We start from the raw sequence: 23,303 nt of genomic DNA, 5'->3' as shown, positions 1-23,303 counted from the left end.
TATAGATAATCTGGCTACTGCCACCAAAAGATAAACAAATCCTAAGGTTGTATACCCACAATGGGTCCCTCAAAGACAATTCATTTATGAGAGCAGATTTGGGGTGTACAGACCGGCCCACCTCAAGCAGCTACCTCCCCTGAATCTGCTACACCTTTCTGAAAGGACCGCCAGGTACCTGGCCCAGTTTTGTGCTGGGTGCCAAGAAGAAACAGTGCACTGGCAAAGGGGAAACAGAGACCTCCCAAGTGCTCAATGTTGCTGTTATGTACTGAGGTTCTCACCCTGGGCCAGCAGGGGGATGTTTTCACTCAGGTCCGCATATGCAAATAAGGAATTGAAAGTGACGTTCAGTGATTGGATAGTTACAGAAAGTTGTTACTGTTGCCATGTATAACAGCTTTATATAAGCAGGTTGGCTGAACCCTTCAGCCCTATTCTGTTCTGGCCTGTGAATAAACAAGGTCAGACCTCACCTGGAGTACTGTGTCCAGTTCTGGGCACCACACTTCAAGAAGGACACTGACAAACTGGAACGTGTCCAGAGGAGGGCAACCAAAATGGTCAAAGGCCTGGAAACGATGCCTTATGAGGAACGGCTAAGGGAGCTGGCCATGTTTAGCCTGGAGAAGAGGAGGTTAAGGGGTGATATGATAGCCATGTTCAAATATATAAAAGGATGTCACATAGAGGAGGGAGAAAGGTTGTTTTCTGCTGCTCCAGAGAAGCAGAAACGGAGCAATGGCTCCAAACTACAAGAAAGAAGATTCCACCTAAACATTAGGAAGAACTTCCTGACAGTAAGAGCTGTTCGACAGTGGAATTTGCTGCCAAGGAGTGTGGTGGAGTCTCCTTCTTTGGAGGTCTTTAAGCAGAGGCTTGACAACCATATGTCAGGAGTGCTCTGATGGTGTTTCCTGCTTGGCAGGGGGTTGGACTCGATGGCCCTTGTGGTCTCTTCCAACTCTATGATTCTATGATTCTAAGAGCTGTCTGAAGAATTGCTATGTCATCTGATATGTTCACCCACAACTTAATAGTTGCCTTGAAAACCCCCCTCAAAAACTAAAAGTTTCTTGTATTGTTGTAAGTTACCATGGAGACCTCTCATCAGGCAGCAAGGTACTCTGTAAATGTTTTAAATAAACAGATAAATATTGATAATGCAATCTGCAAATTGCAGATATGTGCAGCATTCCCATAACTGGTTTTAGAGGTCAGGGTAGAATAATAATGGAAGGCACTGTAAATCTGGCACGTCTGCCTCATTTGCTTTCCTGGTGTTTGGCAGCCAAGTTGCCTCATGTTTAACTGGACTTGTCTGTGATGAGGAGACAGACGGCTGCCTTACTGTCATAAAAGCAGTTTCCTCTTTTTATGATTGTCAGTTAAATTTGGCATAGGTTGGAAGTTTTCTTCCCACTTCTTTTTGTAACAGTACATCACTTTATTATGCTATCCATATGCTAACACAGACTTTTAAGTAGCATTAAGACCAAGGAATACTTTCCATATTGATTGGTCTACATTGACTCCCCTCATGTTGCAGGGGATTCTGGGCTGTTCAAGCTAAACCCAATGGTACTCACCAACACCACAAGTAGATTGAGAGTGCACAATGTAAAATACCCAGCACTCCTCCATGGCTACATACTCCATGGGTGGTGGTAGTGGAGGAGGACAACCTTTTTTTCAAGGACATTTGACCACCATAATTGATATTTTCACTATAGTTTCTCTGATAAGCTTCCTGGAACAAAGTCTAAAGCATACTTTTGTAACTCCAGCTATTTAACAGCTACGAGATCACCCCAAGCTACATGTTTGTTGACACCATCAGTGAACTCCAAAACAATGATGAAGTAAGATTTCCCTTTTGCAGCACATTTATAGCATTTGTTTTCATTCCCCAATGGAAGTTCTGAAGCTTCTCTGAAAAAAAATAGCTCTGGAGCAAAGAAAAAAGGCAGGAACTTGGACACAAAACTTTAAAGAGTGGACCCCGCCTGGAAAGAATGGAGGGAAGGTAAGTGTGGATAAGCTCAAGATGCCATCTATGGTTTCATTGGTAACTGCTAGGCAGAACTGCTATAACAGTAACCTTTACATCAACCTTACATCATGGGGTGTTCAGAGGTCCTGCAGAACCAATATCACTTTCTGATGAGGACATGCTCAGCTGGCATGGAGCATCCATATCAAGGGCAGCGTGTTAATTGGTCCACACATTAAACTGCGGATGCAGTTCTCAGTTGGCGCATAAACTGGCACACAATTAAGGAACATGAGCATGCAGGACTTATATCTCTTCCCCCTGCAATCTATTAGCACATGAAAAAATAAAAGAGCCTTTGGTCTGGCATGTTTTGTTTTGATCAATTATCCATGTGACTGACAAACTGCAACACTATCTGCTTCCTACTCATTAAACAGATGTCTAAATTGAATTATAAGCTATTACATTGCACCTTGTAATTATATATTTGCCACTCAGGGTTCATGACTTCCACAGCATGTGATAAAAAGGGACAACTCCATTTTAATTAGCCCAGTGTGCTATTTTTAGAAAAGTTTGATCACCTGCAGGACAGATTTATTTTTTATTTTTTTGAAAAAAAGTGTGTGGGGCAAGTTAATGGTTACATTAACCATGCAGTAAGATGGCATAAAAAGGCAGGTGTGCAAACATGCAAATGTTTAAATCAGAAATTAAGAATAGCTTTGTAAACTTGTAAGGTATCAACAAAAGGCTATAGCTGGCACATTTGTGCAAGGATTAGAATTGGCACATTTGTGATTTCATAATGCATAGGGGACAGAAGGTACCAGCAGTTCTAGCTCTGAAAACATGACAAGAATCAAGCAAATAAAGGATAGATTTACTTCAGCTCTCCTATAAAAGCCACTACAGTTTTTGAGAGCCCTTTGACTGGGGTTTGGAGAAGTATTTCTTTCTTCCCAAATGCAATGATGATTCAGAAGAAAACAATCCTGAGCCATTAACTCAAGAGAAAATATCCTAGTTTCAAAAATTCAGTTACTAAAAATATAAAGAATATTACCCCAGCTTTTCTGACCAGTGCAACCCTATCCCTGAGTTACAAACTGAATAAGGGTAGGTACATTTGCTGGTACATTTTATCATATGCGGTAGAGTAGCAAAGGGATTTTGGGAGATGATACATAATGAGACGGCAAAAAAATATTTCAGAGGACTCTCCTAAAAAGACCAGAAGCTTTTCTCCTATGGATAATTGGACTTGATGTACCAAATAATCAAAGAATTTGTTTCTGTATGTGACTACTGCAGCAAGAGTACTATATGCCCCAAAATGGCAGGAAGATGAAGCTCCTACGAAAGAAGAGTGGAAGTTGAAATTGATGAAATATGCTGAATTAGCAAGTTTAAATAGTAACATTAGAGAACAAGACAAGGCAGCCTTCAAGGAGGATTGGAAAATGTTTGTAGATTATTTTAAAAATTATCATAAACATGTTAAGATGCTTGCAGGTTTGGAATAAGCTCAGCAGTAAAAGTTATTCTGAGAATAAGGTGGAGGAAAGAAGGTATAGATTAATTATAATATGCAGCTACAATAGATAATTAGAGGAAACCATCGAAGGGTGGAAGGGAAGTCGATTATCTGGGAATTATATATTGGAAAATGTTTGACTAATTGTATTCCATTTTTGGAAAATATATATATATATATATATATATATATATATATATATATATATTTACCGTAAGTACAGGATTGCTAAATCCCTTATTGCAGTACAGTTCCAGCATAGTTGCAGAAGGATAGTGAAACTATGACATATGATTATGGGAAACCTGTGGTCTTCCAGAGGTTGTTGGTCTCCAACTCCCATCACCCCTAGCCAGTACGACCAGTGGTCAGGAATGATTGGAGTTGTGGTCCAGAAACATCTGGAGAGCCACAGGCTCCCCACCTCTGCTTTAAGGTGTGAACAGGAGCAGATTGAGGTAGCCAAATTTGCTTTATGTTATACATTTTTTGTGGGAAGCAGAAGCTTTAATTGGATTTTCTGCCTTAAGAACCTAGATCTTTTGTGTGAATTGATCCTTGCTATTTTCAGTGTTGGACTATAATACACCAATATGATCTGGGACTTCAAATGAAAACAAAAAAAGAATGCGTATGAGAAATCATTTCAGGGGAAATCAGCATTGCAGAATTGGGATACATCCAGCGATACTTGAAGCATGCCATGCTGGATTATAAGGGTCTTGTTAAAGTTTGGTCAAGAACCCAAGTGTCCAAGAGGAAAGAAAGAATGCAAGAGTTAGTCAGGGTTCAAGTGCTGTTACTGACTGTAAGAACTTTTCTGGAAAATGTGTTGCATCTCAGAATTCAAAAATAGACCAATCTTAGGTGAACAACCACTTGTCGGTATACTCAAACAAAACCACAAGCCTGCTTGACAGAACCAGTCATGGCACCACTAAGAACAATGCATATTTAGCTTTATGAATTCTTTAGGGCTTCTCTTAGATGCCTGCTCAAGAAAATCCTTCAGCTGCTGCTTCATAGACCTAAAGGGAACCTTTATGTTCAGAAGTATATTGCCTCTGAACACCAGATACTAGTGGTGGCTAAGACAATCACATCTGCTTGCAAACGTCCTTGAACAACTGGCCGCCCTAGAAACAGAATGTTGGGCTTGGGAATTCCACCGAACTCAGTGCTAACAAGACAAGCTCAGATTACAGGGGTGGCCGGGAGGGCTTTTTAACACCGTATTCTGGTATACTGTGACCCTGTGGCAATGCTTTAGTTACCCATACACTAACGACACCAGCCTAGGCTACCATAATGCACTCCATGTGTAATACAGTTTTAATGATGGCTTGGAAACTTCAATCCATGCAAAATGCAGCCAACAGGGTACTGCTAGGTGCTTGGCGGTAAGAACGTATGATATGATAACTATGTTGTTTCAGTTACAGTGGTTGCCAGTGCATTTCTGTGCTCAGTTTATGGCGCTGGTGCTAACCTTACAGCCCTAAATGGTTTTGGACCAGATGACCACCATCCATATCAGTGCTCCTGCATGCAGAAATCAACTTCTGAGAACTTGTGTACCCACCTGTAAAAACATTCATGCTTACAGGCACAAAGGAGAAAGCTTTTTCAGTGGTGTCCCCCACCCCCACATTTGTAGAAATCTGTTCCAACTGGGATTTGACAGGCTCTCCACATCTGCTGGAGATGGAAGTGTAAGGAGGCTGCTTCTGGTAAAGAATACCTTCCTTGGACCTATACTTAGTGGAACATTCTATTCTCCCCCGCTCACCTCCAAGGTTGAACACTGAAAATTCTGTTGCTATTTGCATTCTTTTGAATGGTGTATTTTATGTATTGTAGTATTAAAGGTAAAGGTAAAGGTACCCCTGCCCGTACGGGCCAGTCTTGACAGACTCTGGGGTTGTGCGCCCATCTCACTTAAGAGGCCAGGGGCCAGCGCTGTCCGGAGACACTTCCGGGTCACGTGGCCAGCGTGACATCGCTGCTCTGGCGAGCCAGAGCCGCACACGGAAACGCCGTTTACCTTCCCGCTGGTAAGCGGTCCCTATTTATCTACTTGCACCCGGAGGTGCTTTCGAACTGCTAGGTTGGCAGGCGCTGGGACCGAGCAGTGGGAGCGCACCCCGCCGCAGGAATTCGAACTGCCGACCTTTCGATCAGCAAGCCCTAGGCGCTGAGGCTTTAACCCACAGCGCCACCTGCGTCCCATTGTAGTATTACTGTATATTTATTTTGTATTAATATTGTTCACTGCTTTGGGGACCTTAGGCTGAGAAGTAGTATATAAATAAACCACACCATACAACACGATCTCACTAGTATGTCAAGATTTGGCTTATTGCATCATGCAAAACACCTCATGGTTATTTTGTCTCTCAATTTTTTTTTACATATTGTTATAAATATGCTCAATTTATATATCATTGTAAGCTATCTTAAAGAAAGCCCCCGCCTCAGAAGTTATTGCTTTAACCATATTGAATAAATAAATGGTCGTTTTTTTTAAAAAAAAAAAAGAGCCCCAAAATTTCAATTTCAGAATTAAAATGCTTCAGAGTTTTTTTGTTTGTTTTCATATCAAATGTCAAAAGCCCACATTTAGAACCAAAATTTAAGCATGACAAAATTCCAGCTCTGCTGTAGTAGGTAATAGCTTCATGATATAATGAGCTTCTAGGGCTATTATCAACTGACACTTGCCAGAAAATTAGATAATTATCCCAACACAGGCTTATTGTTTTGCTACTTGTGCATGCCATGCAACCTCAGGGAGACCCTCTTCCCATATATTCTCCAAATGGACATATTTAATTTGACCCTTGCTAGCCCTTTACATTCCAATATGTTACTGGGAGGGGATGGGGGGTGCCTTTTTCTGGAATCTGTAAATACAGCTTGGAATGTGTCATTGAGGAAGATTTGGGGGGGGGGGGGGTTAGAAGAATGTGATCTTTGACTGCATGAAACAGTGAATGCAAGGTCAAAAAGAATCAATACTCTAGGAGAAAAGAGGATGTGGGAAGGGGAGAGTAGTTGAGAATCATAAAAAGAGAAACATCATAGATATACTAAGAATACTGAAGAGGAGGAGGAGGAGGAGGAAGAGGAGGAGGAGGAAGAAGAAGAAGAAGAAGGAGGAGGAGGAGGAGGAGGAGGAGGAGGAGGAGGAGGGAGATTATAATCTTTGGGGTTTCATTCTTAACTATATTATTTCATCTTTGTCAGTGACTAGCCCTGTTTAACATGTTTGAGACGTTATATTGCCTCAACTTGGAAAAGTGACTACACACAAACACACACACACACACACAATTAGTGCTTTTTTCTGCCACTCTGTTATATCACCCCTCAAACCTACTCTAGCCAAGACAAGACTTCATTCCATACTTGGTCAGTTTCTGCAAGAAGAGTGGCAGGGGGAGAGAGAGAAAAGGAAAGAAAGTTACCCAAATCAGTATAACTCTAACCCTAACCACCCTAGCCACCAAAACCCCACAATTCTTGTTTGGATGGAATGGATACTTGCTTATCTCACATGTGCAGTGGTCAAGATAAGGATGGGGAAAATCCAAAAACAACAACAAACAAAACACTTGAACCAGAAAAAGATGTAACATAGCACACAGTGACTCCAATGGAGGGTCTATATGTCTAGCACAACACAACATGATTAAGGCTACAATCCTAAGCACACTTGCCTGGAAGTTAGCTGAACACAAACTTTATTTCTTGGGAGTAAGCACCATTGAACACAAGAGGACTTTCATCTGAGTATATATTGCATGAGATTCTGTTGTTAGATCTTCGCTGGGTGTGAAGTCAAGCTTGCTTTATTGTTGTGAGGTTTAACACCTCCAGCAAAGGAAAAGTCCAACCACCTCCACCCAAGGCAGTCTGTTCCATGCTCAAATAGCTCTTTTAATTTCATTGTACACAGGTTGTACATTGACAATAAAGGTATTATTATTATTATTATTATTATTATTATTTGGAAGCGTCTAACGTTTCTAAGTCCTGAGCATGGATAATGTGTATTTTAACTGATTTTATCTATATCGTACCTTGTGTAACCTTGTTATGCACTACAGTGTTAAGCAGCATATAAATTGTTGAAGCAAACAAAATGCATTGCCAAAGTGACTTGGGGCTGAATCGTAAACAAGGTCAGTTTTCCAGCTGGTGTCCTCCCAGTTCAATAATGTGTTAATTGGGTCTTATTACTCATGATCTGAAAACTATTTCCCTGGATTCTTTTATCAGGCAGAATTTTCACTTGTTCAAAATGGTCAAGTAGAATGTTTGCCTAACATTTCACAACACTACAGTTCATTCAGACTTTCCCTTGGCACTTTGCTTAATAAAGTGGTACTCAACATATGCAAAACCAGAAGCTGTAATGTAAGCTCTCTCTCTTCCTCTTTCTCTCATTAACAGGCCAATTCTGGCTTCCAGAGAACATAGTGTTGCAACATTTTGTGCATTTTTAAAGGTAGCTTTTGTTCCTTGCACCAATGAGAAGGATGCACCAAAGGAACTTGCACCAGCATAATTTAGAAGATTTGCTAAGTGTACATAAGCTAGTTTATGTGAACATAGCTAATGTACTTAGCATTCTCCATCAATTAATGAAAAGAGAATTTGCATGCAAAATTATCCAAGAGGTGAGAAACAGCAGCAGATGGCATGATGGGGAACCGCTGCTGACTTGACCTCCGATCTGGTGTATCACAGATCCTTACCAAGAGAAAGAAGGGAGAGGCAGCAAGGTTGGAGCAGTAAAAGACAACTCCTCCCATGGGTTTTGTTTTTTTCAGATCAGGAAACTTAGGCAGCCAGCGCTCTAGAAATGTTTAATTGAAAGAAAAATCCACATACATCACCATGCCCACCTCACAACAACGAAGAAACCTTAACTCTACCTCCATCAAACTTTTGATGCTAATACATACAAGCTCAAATTTAATACATATCAGCTCAAACTTCTGAGCTAATACATATAATTGTTCCAACATTTGAAAATAAGAGGAATGTTATGATCTACTAGCACATGCTTGAACACCCCACTGGCATCATTCCCATTCTCATGGATACCACAGTTCTTGCTTCTACTGGCACTTCAAGTCCTGATTGCCACATTTTTGTTTACACGCAACAGACACTGTTACAATTGTTAGGGTTTGTACGCATGCAGACCTAGAAGCTTCAGGGCCTCAAACAGCATGGTCAGTTGCAAGCAGGACAGGCCACACATCAAACCACTGATACCCAGCTCAAATTTGCAGCTCTGCACATATTTCATATGAATGCAATAAAACCCTGCCAGCAGGAAGAGGGTTAATAGTACAATTCTCCATTGTTCAGCTGAATCAATAAACTACATAACAAGATAGAAAATGTTCTGACCTCAGAAGAAATGCTTGTGCCCACAGGGGACATAGACTAGAGAGAGAAACATTATTTACAATAAAATTTCGTTTGAACTCATAGACCAGGTCTCTAATCACAAATGTGGATCTACAAGGATTTACTTTAGTCTGTTAAGTGCTAGCTCAAACCTGCCATCAACCATGGCATACCTTCCAGAATGCCAATAACTGCTTGCTATCCTTTTAGTTTCAGGACCTGAAGTAGCTTTGAACGACCTTATACTGTAAAGACCAGAGGAAAGCTGGAAATCGTCACACCTAGTGCGGGATTTGAATTTATTGCAAAGCCTTGGGAGGAGCTACCATTAAACACACATTATCCTATTCAATACTGAAGGCTGTTTGTTCCATATTCAAAGCAACTGATGTGCACCAGGCCATTAGTGACTGTAGTGCATTCAGAGGACAGTTTAAGCAAGCCAGCTCTAAAACAGGTTGTTATAGAGACAATACTATATGCCCAGACTGAGGCCAGAATCCAAGGGGCACCCGCACCACCACCACCAGAGAAGCAAACAGAAGTGGCCGTGGCAGCTTCCGGTTTCTAGCAAAATCTTGTGAGAGTCCTGCAGGTCAATGTCACAGGGCTCTTGCAAGACCTTGCCAGAACCTGGAAGCTGCAGCTGCATGATCCTGGTAAGTGAGGCTTTGGCGGGGGCAACCAGAGGAGTGGGTAGCACATAGCATGCAGCACATGCACAGGGCAGCACTTTCACATTTTGCCCCAAGTGGCAAAACGGGCCAGGCCGCCCTTGCATCTACTAAGGGTTGAATGCCCTTAAAAAACTGCCAATCAGTTACCCTGGAGAAGCTAAAGTTCAATAATATTTCTAGTGATCTTTTTTTCCAGTTCCCTTTCTTCGTGCCATTCATAACATTGCAAACTTCTGCCTCCTTCACTGGGAAGGGGGGAAGTCTACACTCCTCCTCTGTGTGTCCATTTTGCTGTCAGATATGGAGCTGCCTCATCCCTCATCCCTCATCCCTCCTTCTCTGTGACTGGGGCAAAATGCATATTTAAACACATGAACCTGCCATCATTGTGTCTAGTTTGGCATGGTGCTACTGTCCATTGAGCATCTGAAGTGAAGGATGCACAACATTAACAAGGTTATGAAGAATAATACAACCCACTATGGTTAAATCTGAGTTTGCCTGATACAGCTTTATAATAAAAAAGCATTTCCCAAACAGGCTGATTACAGTGGTGCCCCGCAAGACGAACGCCTCGCAAGACGGAAAACCCGCTAGACGAAAGGGTTTTCCGTTTTGGAGGTGCTTCGCAAAACGAATTTCCCTATGGGCTTGCTTCGCAAGACGAAATGTCTTGCGAGTTCCTGCGGGTTTCCCCCCTCTTTTCCTAAGCCACTAAGCCGCTTATCAGCTGATCCGCTGATAAGCCGCTTATCAGCTGATCCGCTAAAAGCCGCTAAACCGCTAATAGCGCTAATCCGCTAAGCTGTCAATGGGCTTGCTTCTCAAGACGAAAAAACCACTATACGAAGAGCCTCACGGAACAGATTAATTTCGTCTTGCGAGGCACCACTGTACTTAGAATGTTGAAAACATTGAACATACAGTATATATTAATTCTAGACAATATTTGTCTAGAATTATGTCACTTCTAGGGACCCAAATCAACAGCTTAAATCACAAGCTTGTTTTAAAACATGAATAATCAAATAATTGGTGTAAACAGTGCACTAATGAACTGCACCTTTCATATAAACCTACTTTCTATTAAAGTTTTTATATCATTTATTGAATTTTATAAATGTAAGTGTGCATGTCTAATGAAAACTGTTTTTGCCAACATATCTGGACTTAAAATATAAAAACACTATTAAAATAGACAAACAAAATCTGCCAAACGAAAACATATATTTTAAACTAAATTTGTTTTAGGTAATACACTCTTCAAAATAGAATAATAAGTTTTATCCTACCTATGGTGGTAATAACAGTGCCAGCAAAGAAGAAGGAACTTCCCAAATCCCAATGACTGTTAGACGTGTTTCCTTTAGGATTGACTCCTGCATTTATTGCTGCCACTACTTGCTGCAAGTTTAAAGAGATATTTGTCAATATTTGTCAATATTTATGAAACATAAACAAGAATGTTAGAATACAGTGTTTTTGTATGGTTTGTGAAGATAAAGTAATTTATCAAATGTCAGCTGATGAAAGAAGAGAGAGACAGAAATTTTGGGTGGCGTTATTCAATTGGCTTCACTTTTAGCATCATCTACCCTAAGCTTGAAATATAATTAAATTCAAAATATTACTCATTTTTGCAACTCTTGGTTAATCTTCATGTCTTATATTGCTACGAAATCAAGAGTTTGATTGTTGCATCACTTGAGCTTCAATACAGAGGCTAACTGCTGATGTTAAGAGGACAGAGAAAGCCTCTAAATTCAAGTTTCCTGAAAATTCTCTTGATCCTAACTGAGAACTATCACATGGGCATTTAATGGCTATTATACAATGCAACATACACTTAGAGCCTGGGAGATCTAACAGCATAGCATTTTGTTTCCTCCTCTCTTGCTGTATCGGTCACATTTTGCGTTCCTGGGACTCAAAACTGCCTGAAGCTTCCATCTCTGATCTAACACCAAAGGCCATGGCTGGCTTTGATTATTGTGGCTAATGAAAGGCACTTTGAACAGAAGCGTGATACACTCTAGAAAGTCAACAGGTGCCAGGTAAACCTCCCCCTCCTATTGAGTGGTTGCTTCATGGAAGATGGTGAAAACAAAAACATATGCCTGGGTCAGATGAGGCAAGTCGGAGAACTTCTGATATTTCCAGGTTCTTACGGAGAGGAAGGTATGGAATGGAGGATATCATCATAGGAGAGAAGATGGCAGACACTTAACATCGGTTGTTCCTGCTCAGACACCTACCCACCCACCCACGTAGAGACTTGAGTAGCCATGATGTTTAGATACCACCCTGCCACCTGATGGTGCTGTTACTTAATGCCTAGTCAGCCCACAAGAAAGCAACTCTTGTTCATTATTTCATCCTGGATGAGGTAGCTGGCCTGGTGTGGATTACTGAGACCTAGGTGAGCATGCTATGGGTTTTGTGACCTTCCTGATTTTGCCTGCCTGGGTACTCAGTATAGCAACAGTACAGACCAGAGGGAAGGCTTGGCAATCATCCACATAAATTCCATCATTCTCACCAAGAAACCAATCCATCTGGGAGCTGGATGTAAGTGTTTGTACTTAGTGTTGAATTGCAAAGACAAGTCTACCACCCAGTGGCGTAGCGTGGGGGGTGCAGGGGGGGCCGGCCGCACCGGGCGCAACATCTGGGGGTTAGGGAAATCCATGGGTTAGGGGGCCCAAATCCATGGGTTAGGGGGCGCAAATTACTTGCCTTGCCCCGGGTGCTGATAACCCACGCTACGCCACTGCTACCACCCACCTCACTGTACAACCTCTTCCCGGACTGAGCAGGCAGAGGTGGTACTGGTGATATGTAGGAGAACCTCATGAGAATAGCCTTGGGAGACTTCAATATCCTCTTTATCAATAAGAGGAAACTGCATAGTGCAGAATTAGGCTGCCAGGTTGGTGACCATGTGTAACTATTCCTGAAAGCATCCCATTGGCTGCCAGTGGGCTAACAGGTCCAAGGCAAGGTGTTAGCACTAGCCCTAAGTGGCTTAGACTATTCAGGTAGAATCCAAACAATCCAACAATCCTGTTCACCAAGGCATTTGATAGAAAAATATACTGTTTCTTGTTATTTAACTGTTAGCATATTCAATTGCTTTTAAATGCTCTCTCTCTCGCTCTGTCACACACACAAACCTACCTACCTACCTACCTACCTACCTATCTATCATCTATCTATCTATCTATCTATCTATCTATCTATCTATCATCTATCTATCTATCTATCATCTATCTGTTTTATTGTTTGCCAACTAAGACTCCTTTGGGAGGAATGATGGGATTGAAAATAAACAAATAAATAAGCAAGCAAGCAAGCAAAATGCATATCTGGGATTTTGACACTAGGAACGTATTTGGGGTTAACCTTTTGAAAGACCTGGTCGAGTTATGCTTCTGTGAATAAAAACTCTGAAACCACAGGTTTCAATGTTGAAACAGCCAATAAAATCAATGAGGTCCTACACACTAAATTGTATTTATGCACTTGCCTGCTTCATTACTCATGATTAAAACAACTCTTGAGAGCTGCCTAACTTGCACTGAAGTAAATTGCTTTATGGATAAGGCTGTCTTGTACATTTCTGGAGAAAATACTGGAATATTAATGTCAACGTTAAAAACTTCAGATTTCGAATAAAATAAAAATACATGCTCAAAATAATTTGTTTGAAATAAAGATGATGTTCAGTGCAGCTGGAAAGTATAATAAAGAAAGAACTTTACTTTTCATTGCTTCATTGAGAACTGATTTTAAAAGCTGTATTGCAAAAGACTGCTAACTTTATTAACATTATTTATTTATTTATTTATTTATTTATTTATTTTTAACTTTATTATCTTAGGTGAAATCCTGCAGGCCTAAAAGTTCCTAAACCTTTATTTTATTGAATCTGTAGTTGCACACTTGATGAATGCTATTTTAGACACCAGTTCCAAATTTTGCATTAAGTTCCACTGATCTGGTTTTAATGGAACTCATTTCAAAACAAGGGTGCTTAAAATTACAGACTTGCACCCCCGATCATAGAAACACTGGGAGCATATCCACATCAGACCCATTACACAGATGTAAGAACCACTCATTTCAATAAAGCTCAGGTCCAATTTACATGTAATGAAAAGCGAGCAAGAAGAACTGTCCCATATAACATCACCATGTGCCTCGCTTCTTATACAAACATGTCGTCTTGCCTCTGTCTGCGCTGCAAGAACACCAGGGATTAGCAGCCCAGCCAGATACTTTAATGATGTGCTACCACTGCACATATAAAAGCTGAGGGCCCAGCTTAAAATACAATTTTAGGCATGGGTGAGTAATTCTTGCCTACCCAGCACCATGTTAAAAAAGAAGCCTTTCTATGTCTACATACTTAGCATCAGGTTCAGTTGTAGCACCACAAATAGGATTTATTCACTTGCATACAAACTCCACTATTATTTCTGGTACATACGGTATTTGCACCAACCTCGGATTAGGACACTAATATGCCTTTTCCTATGAGTCGTTGTGCTTCCAGAATAGCTCATGGGGTAGACAAAAGGCATATACTCCATGATTCTATTCTGTGTGTGTGTGTGTGTGTGTTCTCTGTGCATGCACCATAGCTGTCAACCTTCCCTTTTTTCGCGGGAAATTCCCTTATTCCAGCGCCGTTTCCCGCTGCTATCCCGGATTGTTAGATATCCCGTAGACTTCCCCAGGACAGGTGAGGCTGCTGGTCCCTTATTTTCAAGGCTGCTGATCCCTTATTTTCAAATCTGAAAGTTGACAGCTATGGCATGCACGCACACAACTTTTTAACCCAAAGGCCCCCAAAGCGATAAATAGTATATCAATACAATCAAATTACAATCAAATACAATAAATCAGTCCTCAAAATAACAATATCAAACAGATACTAGATATGAATATATGGGAAGAAAAAAAATAAAAGAAAGCTTTTCCTAGCTAAATAATTAAAGGATGCTATTCCCAGCCCAATATCATATACACTTAGGGTCCAGAAACCTGAGCAGATTATAAACACTTGAAAAGCTTGCCCCAACTACTTATCCCATTTCAATTAATATCCATTCTCTTTTAGGCCATGTAGTCCAATCCCCTGCTTGATGCAGGAAATCTAACACTCAAGCATCCCCAACAGAGCAGGAGCAGCCGGTGTGGTGGGGGCAATGTAGGGAGCTGCCCTCTCAATACCTGGACAGACACTGGGCTTTGTAGCAGTGAGGTCAGCACTGTATGAGTGCACCAATAGACGTATGGAATGGCTCCATCAGTGTGCCTGCACAGCCCTGGCCTCACTGCCACCCAGTCCCAGCTCCAACGAAATAAGCTATAGCAATGTCAGTGTCTGGAGGGTGTTTCTGTGGCACTGCCCCACCACACCAGGCATTCCTGGTCAAGAGGTTTCCACTGAATGTTAGACTGAAAGGGCCATAGCTCAGTGGTAGATTATTTGCTCTGCATGCAGAAGCCGCAAGTTCAATGCCTATTGTCTCCAGGTAGGACTGGGAAAGGCCACCTGTCCAGAAGCTTAGAGAGCTACTGAGACAACACTGAGCCAGATGCACTAATGATCCAACTAAGCAGAAGGTAGGTTTATGTGCTCCTAAATCTAAATTCCTCTAAGTAAAGTCCTTTAGATCTAGTCCTGCCCTCTGGGGTAGCAGAGAACAAGTGTATGCCCTTCTCTGCTATGGAGCTATTGGTGTATCACAGTCATATAATAATGAACAGTACGGGTAGCAATTCCAAAAACCAACTGTACAACAATTCAGTTCATTCATAATTCTGGCAGGCAGAGATATCTATTTGTAGTTATGAAAGCATTTTATACCACCTTTCAGCACCAAGAAAGGCCACTGAAGTGATTGACAACAGCAAAATCCCAATATGCTTAAATAGATACGTCATAACTAGGCTTGCCATTCGTCAGGAAAATTCCTGACATGTCCTGGTTTTCAGGTGTAAAAATGTGGCAACCTTAGTCATAACCCCACAATACATACTCAAGCATTTGGGGATTTTATTTAGCTAAACTGGATCTACATAGGTCTTTCTCCCAGCTGAACCATATGGGTATGTTGGGAGCAATAGCCAAAAGAAGGGGTCCAAGAGCTCAAGAAGTTCTGATCATGTGTTCCATAGCATGGCTATATACTAATACTAGCATAAGCCAGGGAGACAAAGTCACAGAGAACTCCTCCAGACATTCCCAAGGCTTACACAGGCACAGTGGAGCCCATTGTTTTACTTTCAACAGGATAACTTGTTTAAAAACTATCTCATCACATGAAGCTTAGATTTCTGGTCAATCCAGTCCATTCACCGCCTTTGAATAAGCCACAAGTTTGACACTTTCTAACAAAAACATTTTCATTCAAGCACTACTGTAAGAGCCACCAGCATCAAAAACTCTGCCCATGCATGTAAAAAGTTAACTAGGGAATGTTGGCCAGCACAGTGACACTAATGCTGCCCTCTTAATACTGACATTGGTGATACTTATCTGGACTGTATGCAACAAGGTGGTGGGCCCGGGATTGTGTGGGCATACCGATCGGAGCACCAGATTGGATGTGCTAGCTTGCCCACTCAACCCTCACTTCGTCACTGTCCTGCGCTGCAGCCACACCATCAAGCTAATGCCCTAGGTGTACCTGTGCTTCACTGCACTGAGTGCTTTCGCTCTTAACAGCAGGAATGACCCAGAAGACAGTCCCTTCTGCATTATACTCTACCCTTTCCCTTTCTACAGCATCCATGAGTGTATAGTTAATAGAGGAACCATTCATTTTGGAGGTTTGTAAGAAGTAGGAAAGCATCTGTGCAGGGTATTGATTTAAAGCTGCTACCACACAACTGCTTCTTTGGCTGAAGCTGGATTGAGATAAGAACTAAAGTAAAGGTATATTCTTAAATTTTTATTTTTCAAACTTACGCATTGTCCCAATATTAACTGCCCAAGCCAATGGAAAAAACAAGCTAATAGAGAGGGGGGGGGCAACTGAGCACTAGCAAACATGTGGTCAGCTGTTTGTTTGTTTGTTTGTTTTTATTTGCACTTTACAAATTCAAATGTGTACAGACTCATTTAAAGGCATCCACATAACCTAATCTGTTTGTTCACAAGGCCGTTACCACAGTATGGCTTTCAAAAACTCAGGTGGAATTTTGTCATGTGATGGGGAAAGTGGAGGATGTATGGAGACATGATACATGTGTATTCTTGAGGGACCTTTACAATACTTAATGCAGGAATGGGGGACCTGTGGCTCTCCACAGGGATGGAATTCAGGGTGGGACCACATAGGCCCAGCCAACCTAGTTATTTTAAAGGGCAGGCCCTGACTACCTAATAGCTTTTTTATCTAGGAGTCTCAGTAAATTTTACTTGTGTTACATTTCCACTACTCAGGTCAGCTTTCCTCAACCTGGTTTTATGCAGGTAGCCTAAAGTCCACCCTTAAAGATGTTTCTTACAGATATATTTTGTGTCTATATGGAAAATCATGACTATATCATAAATCCCTCCACCTAGAAACTGCAACATTCTCAGTAGGATTACACAACAAACCATTAAACCAATTGCACTTTACAGGGCACATTATTGCATTATCAGGCATTACAATGCAAACCACACATTTTTAAATAACTCACTGGCTTTCCCATAAGAAAGTGGTCACCCCACTTGTGACTTTGGCTATACTACGCATAATCGTGTGTGTGTGTGTAGCCACAGGAACCTATAAAATTTGATAACCCATTAAATCATTTAACTTCAGATGTATTTGACGCTGTGATGGATCACCATGTTAAAATAAGTCTCCCTGGGGAAATACTACATTAAAATAAAGACAGACATAAAAGGTCAGTTCCTCAAGCTGTGCATATTTCTGTTTGATTTTACAAGTGATGATTTAGCCTACGGTTACGTGCAACACATTCCAGTTTCTAACCATTTATATCAGTGAAATCCCATTACTTAGAAACCAAATCCAGCATGGCTGTTCCCACTGGCTGACCACTTGCTTGTCCACCATCTTTCTTATAGCAGTAATAGCAGTAGAACTAATAGCACAAGGCCACTGAAGAAGAAAACTTCCATGAACAACTCATTCACTGCAGGAACGCATATGACCTAGACTTCCGATAACTGAATCTGTCAGAAAACTAGTTCACCTATGTACACTTTTAGAGAGAGAGAGAAAATGTTGGCACATATTGAAGAGGCCCAGAGTTTTGAGCCATCTGAATAAGCCCATAAAGAGCTCACACCTGTGGGTGTTGCAACCCTGCAGATCGCCTGTGTTTTTAAAAGCGTCCAATTTTGATCTTGTAAGTACTATAGAAGTGCCACAGATGTCTTTAGTTAGAAATCAGGCAGTATTTGGAGTATAAAATATTATCCTTTGTGTACACCAAAAAGCATGACAGTAAATAAGATGTTCCTCGTTGATTAAATCTCTGGTTTTGGATATTTATAGAGGCAGGAGTTGAGAGACAAAGCATGTTAATGGAGAAGAATCCTAGAATCCAACTGTAGAGTTGGAAGTGAACCTGAGGGTCATCTAGTCCAACTCCCCGCAATGCAGGAATCTCAACTAGATCATACGTGACAGGTAGCCATCCTACCTCTGCTTAAAAACCTCCAAGGAAGGAGACTCCACAACCTCTCGTGGGAGTCTGTTCCACGGTAAAACAGCTCTTCCTGTTAGAAAGTTCTTCCTGGTGTTTAGTAGGAATCTCCTTTCTTGTATCTTGAATCCATCGGTTCAAGTCCTACCCTCCAGAGCAGGAGAAAACAAGCTTGCTCATTCCTCCATGTGACAGCCCTTAAGTACTTGAAGATGGCTATCATATCTCCTTTCAGTCTCACTACTTTTCCCAATTAAAATTCATTCTGTTAGTTTTGGCCCAGCTCTCTAATCTGCCAAGGTTATCTCGAATCCCAATTGTCTTCAGTGGCCTTGGCTACCCCTCCCAGTTTGGTGTCATCTGCAAATTTGATTAGCATCCCCTCAATACTTTCATCCAAGTCCTTTATGTTGAACAACAACAGGCCCAGAACACAACCCTGTGGCACCTTACTTGGCACTTTTTTCCAGGATGACAATGAACTGTTAATGAGTACTTGTTCGGTTCAGTTATCTTGTCCATGTCTTCTTTTCTCCCCTTCTTGAAAATTGGGATAACATTTGCCTGTCTCCAGTCTGCAAGAATCTCACTTGTTCTCCAATAATTCCCAAAGAATTACATCCACAAGCTCCTTTAGTACCCTTGGGTGCAGCTCATCAGACCCTGGAGATTTGAATTCATTTGAAGTAACTACATGTTCCCTTACCCCCTCTTTTCCTACGTTGGGCTTCAGCTTCCTCCTTGCATTGTTTATTCTGTTAACAATAGGCTGTGCTTTCAATTTGGGTGAAGATAAGAGGCAAATAGATGTTAAGCAGTTCTGCCTTCTCTCTTCCACCCAACAGCATTTCTCCATCTTCTCCAAGCAAGGGGCCTACTATTTGCTTGTTTTTCCTCTTGCTTCAAACAACTTTTTTTTACAAAATAAAGCATGGAATCTGCTTCAGAAGGATGTATTTGAGAAGCAAGGTGGAAGTGGAGCTAGGCATTCAGTCATATGGTGCAATCCAAAGAGATTCCCCTAGTGAAGGCCTGCTGCATGTAGGGGAAGTGCAAAAGGAAATGAGAAAGAACAGCAATCCTCTCTTCCACCAGCAGCTCCATATAAAGGTAAAGGGACCCCTGAGCATTAGTGCTCATCTTGCTTTATTGGCTGAGGGAGCTGGTGTACAGTTTCCGGGTCATGTGGCCAGCATGACTAAGCCGCTTCTGGCAAACCAGAGCAGCGCACGGAAACGCCGTTTACCTTCCCGCTGAAGCGGTACCTATTTATCTACTTGCACTTTGAGGTGCTTTCGAACTGCTAGGTTGGCAGGAGCAGGGACCGAGCAACAGGAGCTCACCCCGTCGCAGGGAATCAAACTGCTGACCTTCTGATCGGCAAGTCTTAGGCTCTGTGGTTTAACCCACAGCGCCACCCACATCCCACTTATCAATAGGAGAGGAACACTAATTCTTTCTTTGCCAAGAAAGTTGGAATCGGTTAAAATTACAGTGTGAGTGAAGTAATGATACAGTACAGGGGTGGCGAACTTTTGGCCCTCCAGATACACTTTGGACTACAACTCCTATTAGCCCATCCCAATTAACACTTTTTGGTAGAACACTGAATGTGAGTGCCACTCTGATAGCCAATGTTAGCCATGTAGTGCTTGCACCATAGAGATGATGGTGAAAGTGTACAATTAGGCTGAAATTTGGGACAATTGTGACTTGTGAGAGTGGTCTCTTTTATATATATTTATTTTATTTATAAGACTGCTTACATATCCTTCATCATAAGGTCCCTGGGCAGATTACAATAGGCAGCAATGTCTTACAAAAAGAGGTAAAACTATTAAAATCATAGCAGAAGTAAAATCTTTCCGAATGGTACAAAATAGTATAAATTCATCAAATGAGGTGGATTCCACAAAACAAAATACTTTAACTATCAAAGGCCAGGGTAAAGATGTGTGTCTTCAACATATGTATATAATGAATATGCTAGAAATCTGTGGAGAGAGATCACCACAATTTAGGAACTAGCACAGAGAATGCCTTCTCCTAGACCACCACTCCCCACACTTCTGAGGGTGGCAGGGTTACCAAGAAAGTCCCCTCTGAAGATCAAGAAGGTCAATAGGCCTGGAGACAGTCCTTCAGATATTTGATGCCAGAGACATTTAGGACTTTAAACACTAACATGAGCACTCTGAATTGGACCAAGAAATGAATTGGCAATCAGTGTAGCTGATTTCAAACAGGGTTCTATGAGATCTAATTGAGCCCCAGCTAGTAATCTGGCTGCTGCATTTGATAACAGTTTGCCTTTTCACATCATCTCTAAGGGCAGTCCAATGTAGAGTGCATTGTAAACAGTCCAATCTGGAGGTAACCACAGCATGGAGCACAGTGGCCAAGCCATCTCTTCCAAGAAGGACCACAACTGGAGAACCAGACAGAGCTGGAAGCAGGCACTTCAGGCCACCAAGGCTACCTGAAGCTCCAGAGGCAGTGTTGGATTCAGGAGGAGCCCAGATGTTGTGCTCACTGCTATGGAAATGTGGTCTCTTTGCAACAAAGTTAACTTTGGAAAAATATGTCTGAATTCCCTATAACTTAACAACTGCCTATTTGTAGCAAAATCTCTTTATAGGATGATTCAGAAAACCCAAAATTGTGGATTTATTTTCAACGTATGTTGACATTTTCTTTCTCTATAAGTATGCATAGTGAACTAGTTATCTAAAAAGGCCCTCTTTCTCAACCAGTTGGGTTCCATCCCATCCTATTTTAATTATTTTTAACTTTTGTGTTAGCATTGTGCTAGTATTATTATGAATGTAAAAGTAGCATTCAAGGTTACCCTTATTGCATGCTGTCTGAAACATTATTTTTATTGTGGTACACAAAACTAAAAGCTATAGGTCTGTGCTAATGGTGTGAATCATGAAAACATGAAATGAGAAAGTCATAATAGATCATATTACATCACTAAGTTCATCTTCCTGATAGTGGCAAGAAGATGTGAATGAGTGCACTACCAAAGGGTCTTCAAGTATTCATTTAGACAAAGTAAGGTGAGTGTGTTTCACTGACAAATCAATCATTCATGTTTTGTGCTACTTCTACAATTCATCTAGTTATTCATATTAAATTATATGAAAAGTACAGAAAGACAAGAAGGTTTTCTAAGAAAAAAAGCTTAACTGTTAAGAAATTTATGAAATGTCTCTGATAATTTCACTGTATAGAAAAAAATTGAGTTTATTGAGTGGGAACATGTTCCTCCAGTTCTTTGACTATTTTTTGAAACTCAAACCAGCGTTTAAGACTACTGAATACTGCCTGAAACATTCACCAATTTTCATTTTTAAAAATGAAAGTGAAAATATTTATCTTTTATAATTATTGTCATATGCATGTCTGCCCAGAAGTTATCCCTACTGAGTTACTTCTAAGCAAGTGTATAAAATTTTAGCCTTATGTAAGTCTCAAAAAACAGCCTGGAAAAGAAAATACCTTCTTAAATAAACACCATGGATATCATAATTCAACTTTTCCTGTACAGTCATACCTCAGCTCCTGAACACCTTGGGAGTCAAACATTTCGGCTCCCGAACGATTGAAAACTGGAAGTGAGTGTTCCGGTTTTTTAACGTTCTTTCGGAACCCGAAAGTCCAATGGTGCTTCTGCGGCTTCTGATTGGCTACAGGAGCTTCCTGCAGCCAATCAGAAGCCACACTTTGGAAGTTGGACATTTTGGAAGTCTAACAGACTTCCAGAATGGTTTCTGTTCAACTTCCAAGGTACAACTGTATTGAACAATCATTCAACTCTAATATCTCAGACCATTGAAGTGTCCCTATATTCCAGCAACGTCCCTGATTTAGAGAGGCCATACCGGTTTCTGATTTGATCCTGGAATGTCCCACATCTCCTTACGATGTCCCTATTTTCATTGGACAAATGGAGAGTATGGAGTTATCCAACCCCTGAGCCATCTGAAGGCAATCCTGTATAAGGATGTTTTTTTAATGTTTTATTTTGTTTTTATTTATGTTGGAAGCTGCCCAGAGTGGCTGGGACAACCCAGTAAGATGTGTGGGGTATAAATAGTAAAATTATCATTATAGAATGTGATGTCCCAATTTCATTGGAGAAATGTTGAAGGGTATGCTATCTTACCTTCTGAAAAGGCTATGATGGTCTTGCTCTAGATCTGACTTCCTCACATCTTCAACATAACACATATTATACTTAATTCTAATCAACAGTGTCTGGGATTTCAACATCCCCTACTCTGAAGTAAATAATATATGTAGCGCAATTTACAGCTTACTGGCTTTAGACTTGAGTATAATGGTCCCAAAATATAATATATACTGAAAGGAAGATTGTGGTCACTCAAAGTTAATTAATAACTCCATAATTATTCAGCAGGTTCTTGAAACCTGGTGTCAGTTTTCAAATAATACATCACTGCTGCATCATTAGAAAAGTTACTTCAGAGGAAGCTGACTTCTCAAAAGTTAACAAAATTTCCTGATTAACCAATATTCTGACACAAATGAATGCTTTTCATTGATTCAGTCCATACTTGAATGGTTTTCAAGTGCCAAGTATGCCACCTAGCTAATGTATGAACTATACCATTGACTACTGGGTTTCTCCAGTTGGAAGTGTGTGTTCATCTCATGGAGTCAGTTTACTAGGCGTTTTATCTCTCCGTGTTAGGATGATGATCTGATCAAATGTAGACCCTAGACCAGAATAATCATTTCAGCCTAAGGTACTGGAGCTGAATGATTATCCCAAAGAAAAAATGTTGAATAGTAAGAATCCATGATGTCCATTTAGAAAGTTGTTTTCTTTTGTGCCTTTTAAAAGCTGCAGTTCTATACATGCTTATCCAGAAGCAAGTCTCACATAACTCTACATGCAGAGACTTACACTATAAAAAGTTTTTATAAGTACTTTCACTTTTCAAGAAATGGAGCCCCCCAAAAA

General features: G+C 40.9%; 1 protein-coding gene across 3 annotated transcripts in view; it reads right to left on the bottom strand.

Annotated features, from left to right (window-relative positions):
* KCNK2 (potassium two pore domain channel subfamily K member 2) overlaps nt 1-23,303 on the bottom strand; it is a 131,051-nt gene that overhangs the window by 54,725 nt on the left and 53,023 nt on the right. For all 3 annotated transcript variants that reach the window (XM_079968865.1, XM_079968866.1, XM_079968867.1), the window contains exon 3: nt 10,927-11,038. In XM_079968865.1, the coding sequence (XP_079824991.1) occupies nt 10,927-11,038 (112 nt within the window). The remainder of the gene's footprint in view (nt 1-10,926; nt 11,039-23,303) is intronic.

This window comes from Podarcis cretensis (genome assembly GCF_951804945.1).
Source record: "Podarcis cretensis genome assembly, chromosome: 3".
NCBI classification, from domain to species: domain Eukaryota; kingdom Metazoa; phylum Chordata; class Lepidosauria; order Squamata; family Lacertidae; genus Podarcis; species Podarcis cretensis.
Note: the sequence above shows the minus strand (reverse complement) of the source record. Positions and strands in the feature narration are given on the sequence as shown.